This window comes from Macrobrachium rosenbergii, chromosome 21, assembly GCF_040412425.1.
Source record: "Macrobrachium rosenbergii isolate ZJJX-2024 chromosome 21, ASM4041242v1, whole genome shotgun sequence".
NCBI lineage: Eukaryota > Metazoa > Arthropoda > Malacostraca > Decapoda > Palaemonidae > Macrobrachium > Macrobrachium rosenbergii.
The window spans coordinates 25,001,955-25,021,493 of NC_089761.1; the positions used below are offsets into that span (position 1 = coordinate 25,001,955).

General features: G+C 35.7%; 1 protein-coding gene across 1 annotated transcript in view; it reads left to right on the top strand.

Annotated features, from left to right (window-relative positions):
* Positions 1–19,539, top strand: part of LOC136849829 (uncharacterized) — an 80,362-nt gene that overhangs the window by 55,018 nt on the left and 5,805 nt on the right. Inside the window, 8 exon segments of the mRNA XM_067123292.1 lie at positions 9,848–10,075; positions 13,629–13,716; positions 15,617–15,737; positions 16,627–16,861; positions 16,999–17,108; positions 17,423–17,533; positions 18,334–18,394; positions 19,003–19,132. Of these exon segments, the coding sequence (XP_066979393.1) occupies positions 9,958–10,075; positions 13,629–13,716; positions 15,617–15,737; positions 16,627–16,861; positions 16,999–17,108; positions 17,423–17,533; positions 18,334–18,394; positions 19,003–19,132 (974 nt within the window). The 5' untranslated portion in view covers positions 9,848–9,957.

Sequence of the window (19,539 nt, forward strand, 5' to 3'; positions counted from 1 at the left end):
TAAAGTTTATGTTAACGCTGAATGATAAGTTCCACTACGTTCAGTCTAAAATGATAGGTATATGTGCTAGTGTTCTACTTCTTTGTTAAATTACGTAGCATACCCTCAAATCGTTCTATTTGGATGCAAAACTATACTTGCGGACAAGACAAAAACTGGCCTGATCAACGTCACCCCATAATGCAAACATGGCATACTGACATCACGTAAAACGTTCTCGGAATCGAGTAGACTTTGCGGCAGTCCGGTGTGAATCTTTCAATATTCTGTCAATGCGGTTGATCATTTTAGGTTGTCAGAAATCGTGATTCTAAGATCTCTGAATCAAAAGTGAATGGAATTTTGTGACTTCTTACCGAAGTATATACTTCAGCTTTCTCCCCATTGAAGTTCACTTTGTTACTCCACGTCCAAGGATAAACTAAATTATCCAGCTTGTTTTACTGCTGAGTAGGTAATGGAATCCTTGAATTTTATTCATTTGTTTTTCACAAATTCAAAATGTTTTTGAATTCTCGCCACAAGAAGTAATTTTCTTTTTTTATGCTTCCAATAAGCTTCCGTGAATGGTCAGGTTCTGCTGATTAAATTCTGAGTGCTTCGATTTTCTTTTCACATTTTTTCTTGACAACTTAAAAAAATTCTAAAGGTTATGTGTCATCATGAACTGGCTTCAAGGCAACTGACTTAAGTTGACAGTCACTTTCGGTGGCTCGAAAGAATGATTTTATTCTTAGATCTGAAAACAATTACATTGCGGCCCAGTCACCCTCCCTTGAGGACATGAATCATAGACATGTCAAGGTCATGGCATTTAGCAATTTTGTAATTGTTCTCTTCAGAAACTTTAACAAATTTGTAACTGTTCTCTTCAGAAACTTTAACAATTTTGTAATTGTTCTCTTCAGAAACTTTAACAATTTTGTAACTGTTCTCTTCAGATACTTTAACAACGTTGTAACTGTTCTCCTCAGAAACTTTAACAACGTTGTAACTGTTCTCCTCAGAAACTTTAACAATTTTGTAACTGTTCTCCTCAGAAAATTTAACAATTTTGTAACTGTTCTCTTCAGAAACTAACAATTTTGTAACTGTTCTCCTCAGAAACTTTAATAAGTTGTAACTGTTCTCCTCATAAACTTTAACAATTTTGTAACTGTTCTCTTCAGAAACTCACAAATTCGCAACTGTTCGCTTCAGAAACTCTAACAATTTTGTAACTGTTCTCCTCAGAAACTTTAAAAATTTTGTAACTGTTCTCTTCAGAAACTTTAACAAATTTGTAACTGTTTCTTCAGAAACTTTAACAATTTTGTAGCCTAACTGTTCTCTTCAGAAACTTTGACAATTTTGTAACTGTTCTCCTCAGAAACTTTAACAATGTTGTAACTGTTCCCTTCAGAAACTTTAACAATTTTGTAACTGTTCTCTTCAGAAACTTTAACAAAGTTGTAACTGTTCCCTTCAAAAACTTTAACAAATTTGTAACTGTTCTCTTCAGAAACTTTAACAATTTTGTAAACTGTTCTCCTCAGAAACTTTAACAATTTTGTAACTGTTCTCTTCAGAAACTTTAACAATGTTGTAACTCTTCCCTTCAAAAACTTTAACAAATTTGTAACTGTTCTCTTCAGAAACTTTAACAATTTTGTAACTGTTCTCTTCAGAAACTTTAACAATTTTGTAACTGTTCTCTTCAGAAACTAAATACATTATTTTAGCAAATGCCCAGCAACAGTTCCTTAATTTAAAAAATAAGGGAAAACTGGAAAAACTAAAAGATCCTTGAGTAACATATTTCGTAAATCAAACTTGTACAGAAGTTGTACAAACGAAGGAGCCAAAAATGGGTTATAAAACGTGTTCCTTGCGACCGATGCTTGGCTGAAGGCTCCAGTTTTTATACTTGTCTTAAAACCATGACTTCACGACTTCTGTTGAAGATAATTATTAATCACTTCGTTAGCTTAAACTTGGATTAAATGGGCTTTGGCTACTACTTCTCCAGAGTATAGATAAAATGATAAAGTTTTATTTGGGAAAGCTTCATGAAATAAATAATTTGGAAAGGGATGGTTTCGTATAAAATTATATATAATAAACATTGATGCTATACAAGGTTTATTTACAAGTATTTAGATATATGTGTATAAGTATACACACATATACAGTACATACTACCAGTGAACAGGGGCACAGAAGGAAGTGCTCGAAAAATATGGTTGAAACGTTCATAGTGTTTTATGGGCCTTTTTATCTCCATATTATAAAGCCCATAAAACACTATGAATGTTTCAACCATATATTTTGAGCACTTCCTTCCGTGCATTTTATATATAATAATATATATATATATATATATATATATATATATATATATATATATATATATATATATATATATATATATATATACACATTTCATAATAGCTTCTTGGCTGTGCGTATCAATTGTCTGAATTGCGCAGGTGGCAATCCTACGTTCAATTTCAGGAATTTATCGACTAAATAAAACGTGGGTTGAGGGGTTGAGGTGGGACATGAAACATGGTCCGGTTTCCACGTTATAGAGAAAGGGTCAAGCACCTCAATCAATCCATAAAGCCAAAATACCCAGTACGTTAAGTATACAAAGCTCTCTAAACATAAGACAGAATGACTCGTCACTACGTCAAATTTTCCTAGTGTGTGACCTGGGGATTCCCAAGAGCTTGCACTCTTCCTAGGCAGAGATTATATACGGCTGTGTGTGTGTGTTCATATATATATATATATATATATATATATATATATATATATATATATATACACATACATTAACATAAATATATGTATACATTATATATATATATATATATATATATATATATATATATATATATATATATTTATTTATTTACTGTATATATATACACACACACATATATATATGTGTGTCTGCAATGAAACCAGAGCAAAGTTATGTTTATTCTTTGATGACTGAATCAAGGGCAGGAAACTCCCACAACTACAGTCATCTAATGTATCTACACAGGATACACCCACACATATATTTATATCTCAAAGAGAGAAAGAAAGAACAATACACTAACAAGAAAGAACCAGATTCCTTACCAGAACTCAGAGTCATCTTCACCAGCAAAAAAGGTGGCGAAAAAGCACCGCGGTGCCCGTCTGTAATCGCAAATATTTTACGGTGGTTCACCTTAACGCAGCTCTGAAAATATCTCCGATTTATCAGAATCCATACCACCATAAGCAAAATAATAATAATAATAATAATAATAATAATAATAATAATAATAATAATAATAATAATAATAATGAGTTGATTTCATATCGAGTCTTCTCAGTTTTCCTTATAATTCTCTTCTCTTTTAGTTGATACTGGTCAATAACTGGCCAATGTTCATGCTTCGGTAATGAGAAATATATTGACAGCGTTTTCACAGCAGTTTTCATTCTCTGAGAGAAAGTAGGGAGAATAAAAATTGCTGTATAAACGCTGCTAATGTATTTTTTCTTTACCGGAGTATAAAAAAGCGTTAATATATTTCTCTTGTCCGAAGTATGAAAATGTGCTAATCTTCACCGCAGAATGAAAAAGCGTTAATAAATTTCTCTTTACAGAAGTATGAAAAGGCGTTAATATATTTCTCTTTACAGAAGTATGAAAAGGCGTTAATATATTTCTCTTTACAGAAGTATGAAAAGGCGTTAATATATTTCTCTTTACAGAAGTATGAAAAGGCGTTAATATATTTCTCTTTACAGAAGTATGAAAAGGCGTTAATAGATTTCTCTTTACAAAAGCATGAAAAAGCGTTAATATATTTCTCTTGACAGAAGTATGAAAAAGCGTTAATATATTTTTCATTACCGAAGTATAAAAAGGCGTTAGCGTATTTCTCTTTATCGAATAACGATAAAGATTTAATATATTTCTCTTTGCCAAAATATGAACACGAGAGCCAGTTTATTGACCAATATTGACTTAGAAGAGAAAAGAACTTTCAGGAAAACTAAGAAGACTCAATATAAAATGAACTCCCTTATGCAGCCATTTTTTTTTTTTTAACAGCACGTTTAATAAGAGAGGGTCCGCTTCCGTCTAATGATTATAAAGAAAATTACCCACTTCTTTATCGTCCTTAGGGACTGTTTACTTCGAAACAGAAGTTGATACTCTTCGTTATTCACCAAGAATATCTTTTTTCTATTCCCGTATTTATTCAGCGCCTAATCGCCGAAGCATTGGATCGGTTTGTTCCCAGAATGGCTGAAAGAGAATTATAGTGTTGTGCAAACACAACATGTCATTACACCTTCTTTCTTCTTCTTCTCTTTTTCTTCTCTTCTTTCTCTCTCTCTCTCTCTCTATATATATATATATATATATATATATATATACATACACACACACAAATATCAGTGATATAGACTGATCATTTAGTGAACGTGAAGAATGTATAACAGGTAATGCCACGAAGGAAAAGTGAAACAACGGAGTGGTTGCTAGGCTTTTCGACACACGGTCCTTTGATGAGTCTGCCAGTTGAAGGGACCAGGTGTATCGAAGGCCTAGCAACCACCTTTGGTTGCATTTTTCCTTCGTGGCATTTGCCTTTATTTATACATTCTTCACGTTCCATACTCGTGAATCAGTTATACATACATATTAATTGTATATATATATATATATATATATATATATATATATATATATATATATATATATATAGAGAGAGAGAGAGAGAGAGAGAGAGAGAGAGAGAGAGAGAGAGAGAGAGACGTGTAAGTAATGTACTTTTGTTTGCACTTATACATTACATTATATTAGTATGTATATATATATATATATATATATATATATATATATATATATATATATATATATATATATATTCTTTTAGGTGTTAACATTCCCTTTACTAAGCACAAATGTATAAATTATATAAAGAACTTGCATATACATTTACATTTTATATATATTTATATATATATATATATATATATATACATACATACAGTATATGTTATTATTTATATATATATATACCCTTTCCTCTACCAAAGTCAGCTCCAGGAGGTATTAACCTATACATTTCTAGGCAGCGATATGTAAATAGTGAAGAATACGACCAGTCCCCAATTTAAATGTGTCCAGAGGGGATGACCTGACTGGAACCACGACCTACCCCAAAAAATTAAGGGGCCCATGTGCCCAAAGCGTCTTTGCATTTCTTGGTGGTCACGCATCCGACTGACCCGACACAACATCTCCTCACATTGCGGACTGAAAGACCAGGAGATACTTTAATCAGAGTGCTGGTAAGTGAAGGAGGTCTCAAGGTCTAAAGAATACAAGGTCTACCCATCCACGACCCAAAATATATGTCCTGTTCCGCGCAGCTTAGGCCGTGACGTCACCTCTTCCGCAGGCTTTGTCCGCAGCCTAATCCCTTCGCCCTGGCATAGCTAAGGCAGCAAGAATGAATACGAGTATACAGACCATATATTTACAAACATGTGCCTGTAGAGATCAGCAAGAAATTCTCCCGAGTCATTTCACATATTTACATAATCTGTCATTATATATAGATTTAAACATTGGCTCAGATTTCCTGAATGACTGTAAAGATACCAAGAGTTTGTGCCGTATATGGATGTCTTTCCAGCGTCGACAAAAAAAAAAAAATAAAAAAAAATCATTCCATGATTTCCCCAAACAACCACAAACCAGAAAATCATGGGTCATCTAGACCTTGGGAAGTATCGTTTTCATCCGCGCCTGTCTGTCTATATGTGCGAGTTCGCAGGGTACCCCAAGAATGGATGAACGCATGCTGATAAACGTGGATGTACACATTCATTTGGGTTATTCTTGCAGACGACGGACTGTTTTTTGTGGATACTGACAGAATGCACTCTTGCACGCACATGGGATTTTTGGAGAAGGGTATTTGCAACATCCGGGTATAACCCACTATCAACTGTTCTCTCTCTCTCTCTCTCTCTCCCTCCCTCCCTACGGATTTCCCTTTGGGCGGTGACATGACTTTTCTTCAATGTTTGTTCGGGCTACAGTTTGTAATTTCTATTCATTAATCTTCTTTGTTCTAGGGAAAAGGATCCTCCAAATTTATTATTTTTTGCAGCTTGAAAACAGCAAAGACATGAAAATATTTAGTGCTTTTCAAACGCAGAAGCATCAGTATTAGCGCTATTTTTTTTTATTTTAATTATGATGGGAGATGAACATATAAACCTGTACCCTTCGTCTGCAGCTTGAAAAAACCACAAACTTTATAACTTAATATTTCCAACTGCGAAAACAGCAGTTCAAATGAAGCTTGCATGCCATTTTTTACTTCAAAAAACGTTCGAAGAAACATCTCATTAGCCGACTTAATTTCCCTGAACTTCCTCTATTTTCCCAATACCAGTCGTCAAACAGTTTCCTGCGACTCGAGCGTTGCTTGTATGTTGTCCATTGAGAGGGAAAACTAAATGAGAACTGATGGAAAAATAAGAGGGAAAACTAAATGAGAACTTATGGAAAACTAATGGACAACTAATGGAAAATTAATGGAAAACTAATGGGAAATTAAGGGAAAATAATGGAAAACTAATGGAAAGCTAAGAGAAAACTTATGGAAAACTAAGGGAAAGCTTAGGGAAAACTAATGGAAAGCTTAGGGAAAACTAATGGAAAGCTAAGGGAAAACTAATGGAAAGCTATGGAAAAACTAAGGAAAACATTTTCCAAGCCTGACGCAGTTTCCAGTGGAGAAAGACACACCCCCTTAAGTACGCCTGCCCGCTTGGCGTTTGCTTGAAGGTCAACGAGAGGGCAAATGCTTGCCCTTGCTTGCTTGCTCTGCACAAGCAAAACTGATGACAATGAACCGTAGGATCCTGTTCTTAGTTTTTTCTTATAAAGGAGATTACGCAAAACAAGCTCAACAGAAGCGCGTGTATACGAATGAAGTGTAAAGGATGATTAATGCATACATACATACATACACACACACATATATGTATATTTATTGTATGCGTACTTCTTTACTTATGCATACATTTCACTAGAAATATTATGAACAAATAAATGTAAATACTTCTTACGCATAACTAAACACATACTTATGTGTGTATTCACGAACGAATGAACACGACTGAAACGTTTTTAAGCATAAAAGTTCAACTGAACTTTTATTAGCATAATACTTTATTATTATTATTATTATTATTATTATTATTATTATTATTATTATTATTATTATTATGTCTGCACTGTCATAAAGAACAAGCAAAACGGAACTGATTAGCAAGACTTCCAAGCAGAATGCCTAAGAAATAGGGGAAAAATATAAGGGAACAACAAAGATATCTAAATGAACCAACGAATAAAGACGTAATAAGCATTAGCAGCAATATAAGCCATGAATAACGATGTGATCAAAAGTGCTTCATTATCCTATTGCCCACCCTCCCTCCTCCCCTTACTCCATTCCCCCCCACCCCCACTCCCCTGCAACATTGACCCACTAACATCACCAGGGGTCTTGTTTCCTCAGTATCATCGCACTCTTACAAGTGATAAAGCAGCACTTTGACACTTCACCAAAAATCCCGTTGGAACCTCCAACTGGTATTTCCAAACCGCACTTGGGTCAGATACACAAAGCGAAGGGCACTTGTCCTCTTCACGTGTCTTTTCTGCTTTGTTAAGTCTGCACATGCACTGTTATCACCAACCTACAGTCCTCTGTTCTTTCCACATGACCATGCCATCTCAAAACACTTTGGTCCACCTTTTCGCCCATGTTGACCTTTTTTAACACTTCTACATATCTCCGCATTTCTTAAGCATTTCTATCCCTTTCTAAGCCACAGATACTATGCAAGCAATTCATCTGAACAGCGCTATATATACTGCATAATCAATTCACCTGAGCAGCTTTAACTTATTACTGTCATTTGCACTGATCCTTTGAAAACTAATGTTCACATTTAGCAGATCCACGTCGATGCAAAAGCCACACACACAATGCTGGATTCCCAAGAGTATTTGGCGTTATCATAACTGTCATTGCTACGAAAGAATATGTGAATCACAGGATGGGTGAGGCAAAGAAGATAACAGGATCACTGCAAAAAGTTGGGAATGCTAATCATCAAGAAAATGTTGAACCAACTCCCCTTTTACAGAATAGTAATTTATATGTTGAAAGGCTGAGGCATGCAGAGATGGGTCGAAAGTGTGCGACACAGTTAGCACAGGTATAAGGATACGACAAGGCGTTTGTTTATGTGGAAAGAACAGAGGTCTATATGAAAAGAAAGTCTGGCTGGATAAACTGAACAAGGTATAGATCTTTAAAATAATGGATACTTCCAATTTTTACATAGGTTTCTTTTAAGTTGTATAATAATAATAATAATAATAACAATAATAATAATAATAATAATAATAATAATAATAATAATAATAATAATAATAATAATAAGTCTATCGTTAGTACTAGCCACGTCTATCTTCTGATGACTAACACAACGCAAGATAAAATCAACAAAGCAATCATGCAGATTCCACGCAATTCCTGTATAATTACAGGAAATCTCGAGAACCTCTTTATATACAACAAAGAATGCTGGCGACAACAAATAAAATTGGCCTTCATTTTTGTCCGTGAAAGCGAAAATGAAATCTTGATTTTCTCAGCCACAAATGTTTAAATTCTACAATAAACTTTTAGAATGTAAGGTATTACAACTGACAGTGTCAAGGCTTTTGATATTTGCTAACTCAAGAGAGCTGTCATTACCATGTTATGCCTCCATGTCATACTTCTTTATGTACAAGTATATTTGTTATCATCGACAAAAGAACTGGAAGGAGATTAAGTATTCATTATATTCATCTACGTCTGCCTGTTTCCAAGCGTCGTAACTCCTTGGCATGTTATCTCTTTATTTACGTATAAATATACTTGTTATCACCGTGGAAGGAGGTCTTGTATTCATCTATGTCTATCTCTATGTCTGTCCAAAAGACATCTCAGCGTTACTTAAGAGATACTATGATTGCCACGTCTCTTTGTCATAACTTCTCTTTTCCTTATTTATTTTAAACTATAATATTTATCTCCTCAGAATTATTTGCAAGGAAATCATATACTCATCAATATCTTTCTATCTATCTGCATATCTGGCTAAAAGGTTTCTCAAAAAGTTACCGGTGCTTTCCAACGAAAGGTGGACCATGGGAGAATACAGCAGATTTAATTCTTTTATTAACTTTTAAAACAAAAAGTTTTTGATAAACTTTAATGAAATTCAATGAGGTTTTAGAATGGTTCAGGGTACAGATACTACATGTTCTTTTATTTGCTTTTGGTCAACATTACGGATCTGGACATTTTTCCCGTGTTCTGCTTGTATATATTATTTGTAACTCTGATCTGACGAACTGTTGAACAGTAATTTAATCTTAAAATAAGTTTCAGTGGCATTAACAATGGTGTGCATTTTAGGCGTGCTCAATGTATTGTTAGTTGAATGTAATAATTTGTCTGCAATGTCCATCTTCATTATACTAAACGTCTTTTCAATTTACTTTATTTTCTGTTTATATCTGTAGAACGTCCTCAGCAAGTTAAAGCCACCTTGTTCACATCACAGTGCACCATTGTTCCTTGTGTTTACGTTACAGTTCCAGTTATTATGTTTATTACAACTGTTATTATAATTTTTACCATCATTCCATGGCGCAACATTCCACAAAGAATGTAGGTCTAACTGAGGCACTGAGTCTTAATCGCCCTCTTTCTTCGCGTTATTGCAGGACTCTGACTCGGGGGGAACAGTGGTGGTGGTGGTGGTGGAGGGAGGAGTAGGAGTAGTAGCAGCAGCAGCCCCATCAGCACCCAGAGGAGTATATAAGGGGACCCCTCGATGGCCGTGGCTTGTCAGTTGAGCGCCGTAGCTGCTGCCACAATGGTCGCCCTCGTCCTAGCTGCGGCGGTCGCCACCCTCATGTCCGTCATTAACGCCCAGGAGCCTCCGACGCCAGGTAAGGAAGGGCGTCCTGTTCTAATTCCTTCGGGAGCTGTTAAGTGTTCTCTGGGGTTAATGTTTTATTTGCACAATTAATATTTATACTGAGACATGAGATGGGCATAAGTGTGTGCGATATTTTGGCACTGGTGTTACACATTCAAATACACACACACAAACACACACACACACACACATATATATATATATATATATATATATATATATATATATATATACATAGTAAAAATAAGTATATATATACACACATATATACCACACATACATATATACATATATGTATATATATATATATATATATATATATATATATATATATATATATATATATATATATATACTTGATATTTTTCACGTTCATGAAGTTATCTATAAAGAAAAAAATTAATGCCGTCTTACAACCCACATAAAAACTGGTCGCTTCCATTGCACTTCTCAAGAAAGTAAATTCTGGGTTGTAACTTTCGTAAATCAAATGACTTTCCACGACAGGAAACTGGTTTTTTTTTCCTTGAAAGAATTTCCGTTACTTTCCAATTCTTCAGTTTTAGAAATCATTTAGTTTTTGAGAGGGAATATTATATCCTTTCACTTTCACGGACAGGGTCAATAAAAGACAAATAAATTATACAATATTTACAGTATATTAGCGGCAGTAATATCGACTGTGATTGCATTATTGGGTTGTAAAGATTATGACTCTTGCAAACGATAATAACTGTTAAAATAATGGTAATGATGTCGATGAATATAAAATAATAATAATAATAATAATAATAATAATAATAATAATAATAATAATAATAATAATAATAATGGGTGCAATAAAATTCCACAATTATATAGAAAACTATCTTACTATATAATCGTTGATTTTTATTACACAGATTGTTTTTCACGAGATTGTGAATTTTTTAGCAATAATACTAATAATAAATCGTACGTATGACTTGTGATTCAGGTAACTGGAAAGAACAAGTTAATTATTAATAATTACCACGTCACTAGTAACAACAGACTGGGGTCATTGAACTTAGAGAGAGTTGACCATGCTTGGGAGTTTTTCATTTGGTGGGGGGAGCAAGGGGGTTGGGTGAGAGTTCAGGGACCGCTGGGCACGGCTGCCCAAATACAGCTCGGCCTAAGAAAACTAATCTTTGTTCTTTAACGTTTTGCTTCTAATGCCCTTTTACTATTTGGAACGAACACATTCTGAGAAATGTCAAAAGGATATTTTTGTGACATTTTCGCAGATAATGGGTTTTGAATGTCAAAGGAGACTAATGAAACAATGTACGCGCGTAAAACAAGCCTTGATAAGAAATAATTCTGTTTCCCAGAAAAAACACACACAAACACACACACACATACATATATATATATATATATATATATATATATATATATATATATATATATGTATATATATATACACATATACATACAACCACGATGTCCTAGACTTACTAACAATTATTCTTTGAACTTTGCTGAAGTACACCTTCCTCACAATAATTTGCACCATACAATAATTGTAGCTAAATCTCTGTCAAGCGAATCTGTAACCACAGGTCTACAAACAGGAAATGGGATCGATTCAGGTAACGTAGCATAATCTACATAAGCAACCAAATTGTCCACTAAGCCAATTGCCAACCCCATTTGTACTGTTAGTAAACCAAGAACTCTACCCTGAGGAACACCAGAGATTGCAATCTTGAGGTCACTGTAATGCCCATCAACAACACCTCTCTGTTAGATTAAAATTCTATGATAATCCTAGGCAATGTTCCTTCCACTCCTATCAATGTAAGTTTGAAAACTCAAACTAGGCCTATGTGATTAACACGACTAAAAGCAGTGCTAAAAAGTCAAGGCCATACATGAGTATATAATTTTCAACACTGAAAATAAGTCAATAAAATGCTAACATTTTTGAGAGAGAGAGAGAGAGAGAGAGAGAGAGAGAGAGAGAGAGAGAATTATTGTTGTCACTTTCACTCTAGGCAGAGTTCTCTCTCGTTGCTTAAACTTCCCTCATGATCGAACGTTCTTGGTGAGACCTGTTTTACAAGTAATGTCCTTGTAATCCACTTGAGGACAAGCAACCACAAGTCACTCGCGTGTGCTGGTGAAATGCCGTGGGGTGGAGATAAGGCTACCATAATTCTTATTAAGAAAAAAATCATATCGCGAAGGGCTGATGTATTGTACAAGATCACTGATCGAATGCCACTATAGTATGGTATCTACCGAGCTATTCGCGACCTACCAAAAATGAGGATGCTATCTACCAAACAACCCATTTAAGGCCTACAGTATGGCAATTACTTCCTCAAACTATATACAAAAATATTTGATCTCCCAAAGGCTAGTACTGAACACGGCGAAACAGTGACTCACCTACAACGTTTCGCTGTGTTTAGTATTAGCCCCCGAGGGGTCAAAAGTAGAAAATGGATGGTAGATTCATACTATGGTAGCAACAAGTGATCTTTCTTTATGCTTACATGGCTTAGACTCCCACCAGTGGGAATGTTTGTTGTAAGTCAAACGAGGAAAGCCTCTGTTGCTTAAGTTATCATAATAATAGTTTATATATTTGTTTTACACTAATCTGCTTCTACACCCGTCGTTCTGTATAATTATGAGATTCCGATATTTACATGGGATATTTAAAAGTTGGGAGGGTATATGACAACTCCTTAGCGTGGAATAGACCCAGTGTATATATGGTTGGTTAATTAATTAATTTTAATTACAGTTCCTCGTAAAAAATGTATATACAAATAAAGCAAGGGGCTTGGAATTCGTTTTATACGGGCATATACACAGTAAAGACAGTTTATGTGTGTATATATATACATATAATGCATAAATTTGTATGTATGTCCATAAAGAACGATATACTGTATATTATATATATATATATATATATATATATATATATACACACATATACTGTATATATATACATACATATATATATATATATATATATATATATATATATATATATATATATATATATATATATAGTTCTTTTATGGACATACATAATCTATGAATTATATGTACGTATGTATATATATATATATATATATATATATATATATATATATATATATATATATATATATATTTGTTCTTTTATGGACATACATACAAATTTATGAATTATATGTATGTATGTATGTATGTATATACACATATACATTTATATATATATATAATATTATATATATATATAAATTGTCTTTACTGTATATATGCCCATATAAAACGAGTTCCAAGCCCCTTGCTTTATTTGGTATATAGATTTTCACAGAAACATTAATTAAAATGAATTAATTAACCAATTAATATATATATATATATACATATATATAGTTTGCCTATATTCAGTAAATGGCACTCACTAAACTACATACAAATGAGCCAACAACGCAAACTTCAATAGCATTTGTAAAAACACACATCATAAAAACAGCACGAAAATGAAGTAAATAAACTGTTTAAAAAAATATAACCTTACCTTCACTTCACAGGGAAGAACTGCTACCGTAAGTGCATGCCGGGAGATACCCGCACCTGCCACTTCAGTTTCGAGGTCCACCTCTATCAGACGATGTCAAGGTGAGTCTGTGGAAGAAGGAACGTTTTTTTAACAGTTTATTTCAATTTTAAGTTTTTTATTGTTATATTTGTAGGTATTTTTTCGTAAAAAAAATACCTAAAAAAATTAGGTCTAATTATATATTTGTTACCGTTTATTCTTGTTATATATCCTTGCTGGTCATCATCCTTCGTAGGGAGTAGTGCCGTCGCGCCCTCATGCAGTGCACTGTAGGCATACTTAGGTTCTTTTGCAGCGTGCCTTTATTTACTTTCGAAAGCCTTCCGTTCGTTTTTACTGTACCTCCTTTCCACATATTCTCTCTTCCATCTTACTTTCCACTCTCTCTAACTTCTTGATTCATGAATTGCAAATGCGAGGTTTTCCTCCTGTTACACCTTTCAAACCTTTTACTGTTAATTAGCGTTTCACCGCTGAATGACCTCATAGACCCCAGTGCTTGGCCACTGGCCTAAATTCTATATTCAATTCAATTCAATCCTTGCTGGTCATAAATCTATCATACAACTTTTAAATATATTCATGATTTAGAAAAGAACTTTATAGTCTATTATAAACTACGTACTAAAAACCAGTTACACCGTAAGTTATAGAAACTATAGCTGACAGTCAGTTGAAACAGTATAACTCTGTTTAAATATTCCAAACCAATCAGTTTAAAGAGCTCAACCCAGTCCGTTTAAATAGTTCAATCCACCCTGTTTAAGTAGGCCAACTGGAATATAGAATTTAGGCCAAAAGGCTAAGCACTGGACCTATGAGGTCATTCAGCGCTGAAACGGAAATTAAGAATAAAAGGTTTGAAAGGTGTAACAGGAGGCAAACCTCGCAGTTGCACTATGAAACAATTGTTAGAAGAAGGGAGAAAGTAAGATGGAAGAAAGAGAATATGAACGGAGGTACAGTAAAATGAATGAAAGGGGGTGCAGCTAGGGGCCGAAGGGACGCTGCAAAGTTCCTTAAGTAATGCCTACAGTGCACGGCGTGAGGCGCACTGATGGCACTACCCTCCTACAGGGTTTAAGTAGGTCAACCTAGCCAGTTGTAGTAATGTAGCCCAGTAAGAATAAATAGTCCAACCCACCCAGTTTAAACACTTCAGACCAGTCAGTTTAATAGTCTAACCCATCCAGTTTAAATAGTTCAAACCAGTCAGTTTAAATAGTCCAACCCATTCAGTTTAAACAGTCAAAGTCTAAATCGTTTAAATGGTTCAACCCGGTCAGTTTAAATCAGTTTTTCTCAACTTGGGGACGCACCCCCCGAGGGGGCGTCAGCAATTTCCAGGCAGGGGGGGGGGAGCCCTGTGGAAAAATAAAAAAATTTCTAATTATAATCGTTATTCTCTTAACAAGAGGAGCTAACAAGCAGTGTCAAGTATCTCACTTATTCATTCCCAAAAGAATAAAAACACCCCTTCTCTTTCTCTTATTTTTTATTTTCCTTTAAATCTAGGAGGGAATTTTACTCACAGATGCAAGGGGGGCGTGGAGGGAAGGACCAACTCTTAAGGGGGTGTGGTAATAAAAAAAAGTTAAGAACCACTGGTTTCAATAGTCCAACCCAGTCATTTTAAATGGTCCAATCCAAACAGGTTAAACAGTCCAACCCAGTCATTTTAAATGGTCCAATCCAAACAGGTTAAACAGTCCAACCCATTCAATTTAACCTAGTCAGTTTAAATAGCAAAACCCAGTCAGTGAAAATAGTCCAATTCAGTTAATTTAAACAGTGTAACCCAGTTAGTTTAAACAGTCCAGCCCTGGTTTACTTAAAACATTCCAACCCTGGTTTACTGCCGCCTCACGGTGCGATGACGCCTGCTTGAAAAAATCAAACGCGCACATTGTAGCATTCCGATCAGTTCCTCTAACGGTACATCACCTTCTGCTTCTTCAGAGCCTGTTACAACTGCCCACGGAACATAACCGACTGCAGTAGGCCGGAATGCGTGCCTGGCGACGGAGTCCAAAGGAGAATTGTCGTTGTGAACAAGCAAATGCCCGGTCCTCACATCCAGGTAAGCCTAATTCTTATGCGTTGGTATGACCCGCTAGATTGCATCTGCAAGCGACTAAAGCACCGGCTTCATTCCAGTTAAGGTATGCTGGGTGTTACACTTGTACATTGTAAACAGTCTATTATATCTGCGCTTTCTTCCCCGAATGTGTCCATATTGACAATGATGTTGTGTCTAACATTCACTGCACGTTTGTCATTATTATTTATAAACATGATCAATTTAATTCATACGAAACCCACCGAATGGTCATGAACTTGCAAAGCAAGCTTTCGCAAGGGATGAAAAATAAGACAACTTGAAAGAAGCATGTATATATACATATATATATTTTATATATATATATATATATATATATATATATATATATATATATATATATATATATAATATATGTGTGTGTGTGTGTGTGTGTGTGTGTGTAAATGAAATGTTAATGATGAATGCGACTGAAAGCAAAATAGGCTTTAGCCATTGGGCTGAAATTTTTTGTGTGCTATAGGAAAAAAACAAGTTTGGTGACAGGAGGGATCGCAGTGTTTTGAGAGTGTTTGGTTTGGTCAAGTGGGAAAAAATGGAGGACAACAGGAGGAGAATTTGGAAGTTCAGGATTCAGGAAGACAGGAATACATAGAAAGTATTTTCGTGGGAAGAGGTATTGGAAAGGAAGAGCCTCAGCACCTATTAAGCACGAGAGTGGGAGCAAGGTGGTGAATGATGTAATGTGTGTATTACGGTTCAGTGCACTACTAGCAGTTCAAGTATGAATGTCGCAGTTAATTCACTGGAGCAAGTGTTGGAAATATCCGACTTTCTACATATCTACCTCCCCCACGGAGTTGACTTGGGTACCTTCACCCAGAAATAAAATTTCCCCTTTCTCCTCCAGGTGTGCGAAGGAGACCGAGTGGTCGTGGACGTCAAGAACTCTTTACTTGGAGCGGGCTTGACTATGCATTGGCACGGCCTTCCGATGAAGGCATCTTCATCCAGCGATTCTTCAGCCACTCCCTTCATGGATGGAGTACCGGCAGTGTCACAGTGCCCCATCAATCCAGGCTCCTCCTTTAGGTACTCCTTCTGGGCCTCCAAACCTGGTACCCACTTCTACCATGCTCATACAGGTGCGTTCAGTTCCATGCTACTGCGACCAACAGAAATGTACGAACTCTTGTACCATAATTCAAGTCACTTACTGTATATAGTATATATTTGGGAAGGACCACATCATCTGATTCCTTTTTTATCGGTGTACTTTCAGGCTTCCTCAGAGGAGATGGAGTTTTTGGCCCAATCACGATAAGAAAGCCCCCTACCGCTGACCCTAATATAGACAAATATGATCACGACCTTCCGTCCCACAATATAATTGTAAGGAATTTATCTTTATTCCAGAGATACACAGGGAGATACAAAGATACACAAGAAGATACACAGAAAGATGCAAAGATACACAAAAAGATACAAAGATACACAAGAAGATACACAGAGTTTCCATGCTCTTTGATCAGAAAGCTGACACATTGTAGAGTTGTGTTTAAATAAGTTTTTATACAAAGTGTAAATTATTTATGAGGTCTGTCATGTCAACACTGACAATGGTGTAAGCGATATTAAACAGGATAAACACTTCTATTGCAACAGAACACTAAATAATTTGTTCTTACAACCTCCTTGTCTTCCAGTTCCACGACTGGTTACATATCCCGACAGAGGACAAGTTCTCATTGAGACACCATGGCGGAGGAGATGACTTTCCAGACTCCATGTTAGTGAATGGGCAAGGTCCTCAACTGGTAAGTTTTGTTATCCTTTTTTTTCTCATTTTTTTTTTTTAGTGTACACCAACGTACAGAACAACGTAACGTAGTTTAGTAGCACCTCAGCTTATCGATTGAATCGAATATAGAATTTAGGCCAAAGGCCAAGCACTGGGACCTATGAGGTCATTCAGCGCTGAAACGGAAATTGACAGTAAAAGGTTTAAAGTGTAACGGGAGAAAACCTCAAAGCAGTTGCACTGCCGAATCAATTTGCTGGAGGGTGGAAAGTAAGATGGAAGAGAGAATGTGAAAGGGAGGTAGAGTAAAGGAACGAGGGGTTGCAGCTAGGGGCCGAAGCCACGCTGCGAAGAACCTTAAGTAATGCCTACAGTGCACCGCATGAGGGGCACTGACGGCACTATCCCCCTACGGGAATCCTCCTCACCCCAACTTATCAGGTACTTTGGGAGTCTGGCTTTCTGAGAAGTAACAAAGTACATTAAGTAGCAACAAAGACCATATATGATACCCTTCACTAGACTCTTTTCTGGATAATTTACAGCTAACAGCAATTCCACTTGGTTCCTAACCTGAGCTAACCTGTACTTGACACTTAACAATCAGTTTAAGAGATTTATCTTTAAATGTGTCACATCTAAATTGGTAGTATAACAAAAAATGAAGTTGATAAACATAGAATCCCGTTAAGCTGAGGTGTTACTTGGAAAATATTATATTCTAGGCCTATCACAAGATTCTTTGCAAGGGATTTCATCATAATAAAGCCTACGGTACGAGGCATGCATACCTGATCCTTGATTATTCTCTTCCAGCATTTCAACGCCACACCAGTGTCTGCAGCAATTCCATACAAAAGATTCACAGTTATACCAGGTAAGTCATATAAACCTGCATAGTGATTAACTGTTTCTGCAGAGTAAAAGAATGAGAAAGCTAAAGAAAAAGTAATGAAATGTTATATACTCAAGAGATGAAAAGTACTCATAAGGATGTACAGTACATATAAGTAGCCTGTAAGTTTTGGGGTTTCATAGCTATAGCAGTTTATTAACCGAAGACATTTGTAGATACTCCAAGGGCTTGCCAAAGTATTTAATTTTAGATGAGGTGAAAATTATGTGGGTGACATAGATAGCTTGGTTAGAATAACCCAGAGGGAAGAAATGAAGAGTTTCAGGCAAAAAGCAATGCACATTGGGCTAAAGGAACGCTGCAAGGTACCTGAAACTGTCATAAATGGAAATCACCCACTGCATGCCTGTGCATATCATGAACTTCCTAGAAGTTGGAGTCCACGAGATCTTACGACAGTTTTGGGGCTAAAATTCTTGAAGGGGCTCTTTTCTGGCTTCTCTCTCCTTATCTTTGACGACTGGGGTTCTTGAGAGTCAAATCTTTAGGGTAACTTAGTACCTGTGTTGTAACGAATATGTTATTTCCTGAATAACATTCGTTGCCTAATACTTTATAAATACTTGCAGGAAATCGATACAGAATGCGACTAATAAACGCAGCTGTTCTCAACTGTCCAGTTACTGTTGCCATTGAAGAACACATCCTAACAGTCATAGAAACTGATGGGAATCCATTGTAACCTGTAGACACATCTTCGCAATCATCTACGGAAGTGGGGAATCTCAAAACCGAAGGATATTTCATATAGCCTACAGTGTCTGCCAACGCGTGGTGATGACTGTTTTCTCCGTAAAGGAGCGAAGGTTCCACTGGTTACTGATTATGGCTAACACTTTACATCTGCATTTCTTTAGGCAGTGAGCCTATAAACGAAGGACTAACATTGTTTAGTAAGGAGATGAGTAGAGTAACATGAACTGTAAACATGTGACGTTAATTGTTTTCACTGCATAAAGGGACTGATTCCACTGAACAGACAATCATGGCTTACATTACAATAGTCCTATAAATAAAGGAATAACATTGTTTGCCATAAAGATAATATCAACTGATTCACATGAAGAAATTCATTTGATCGTAAATTATTTATGAATTCCTGATTG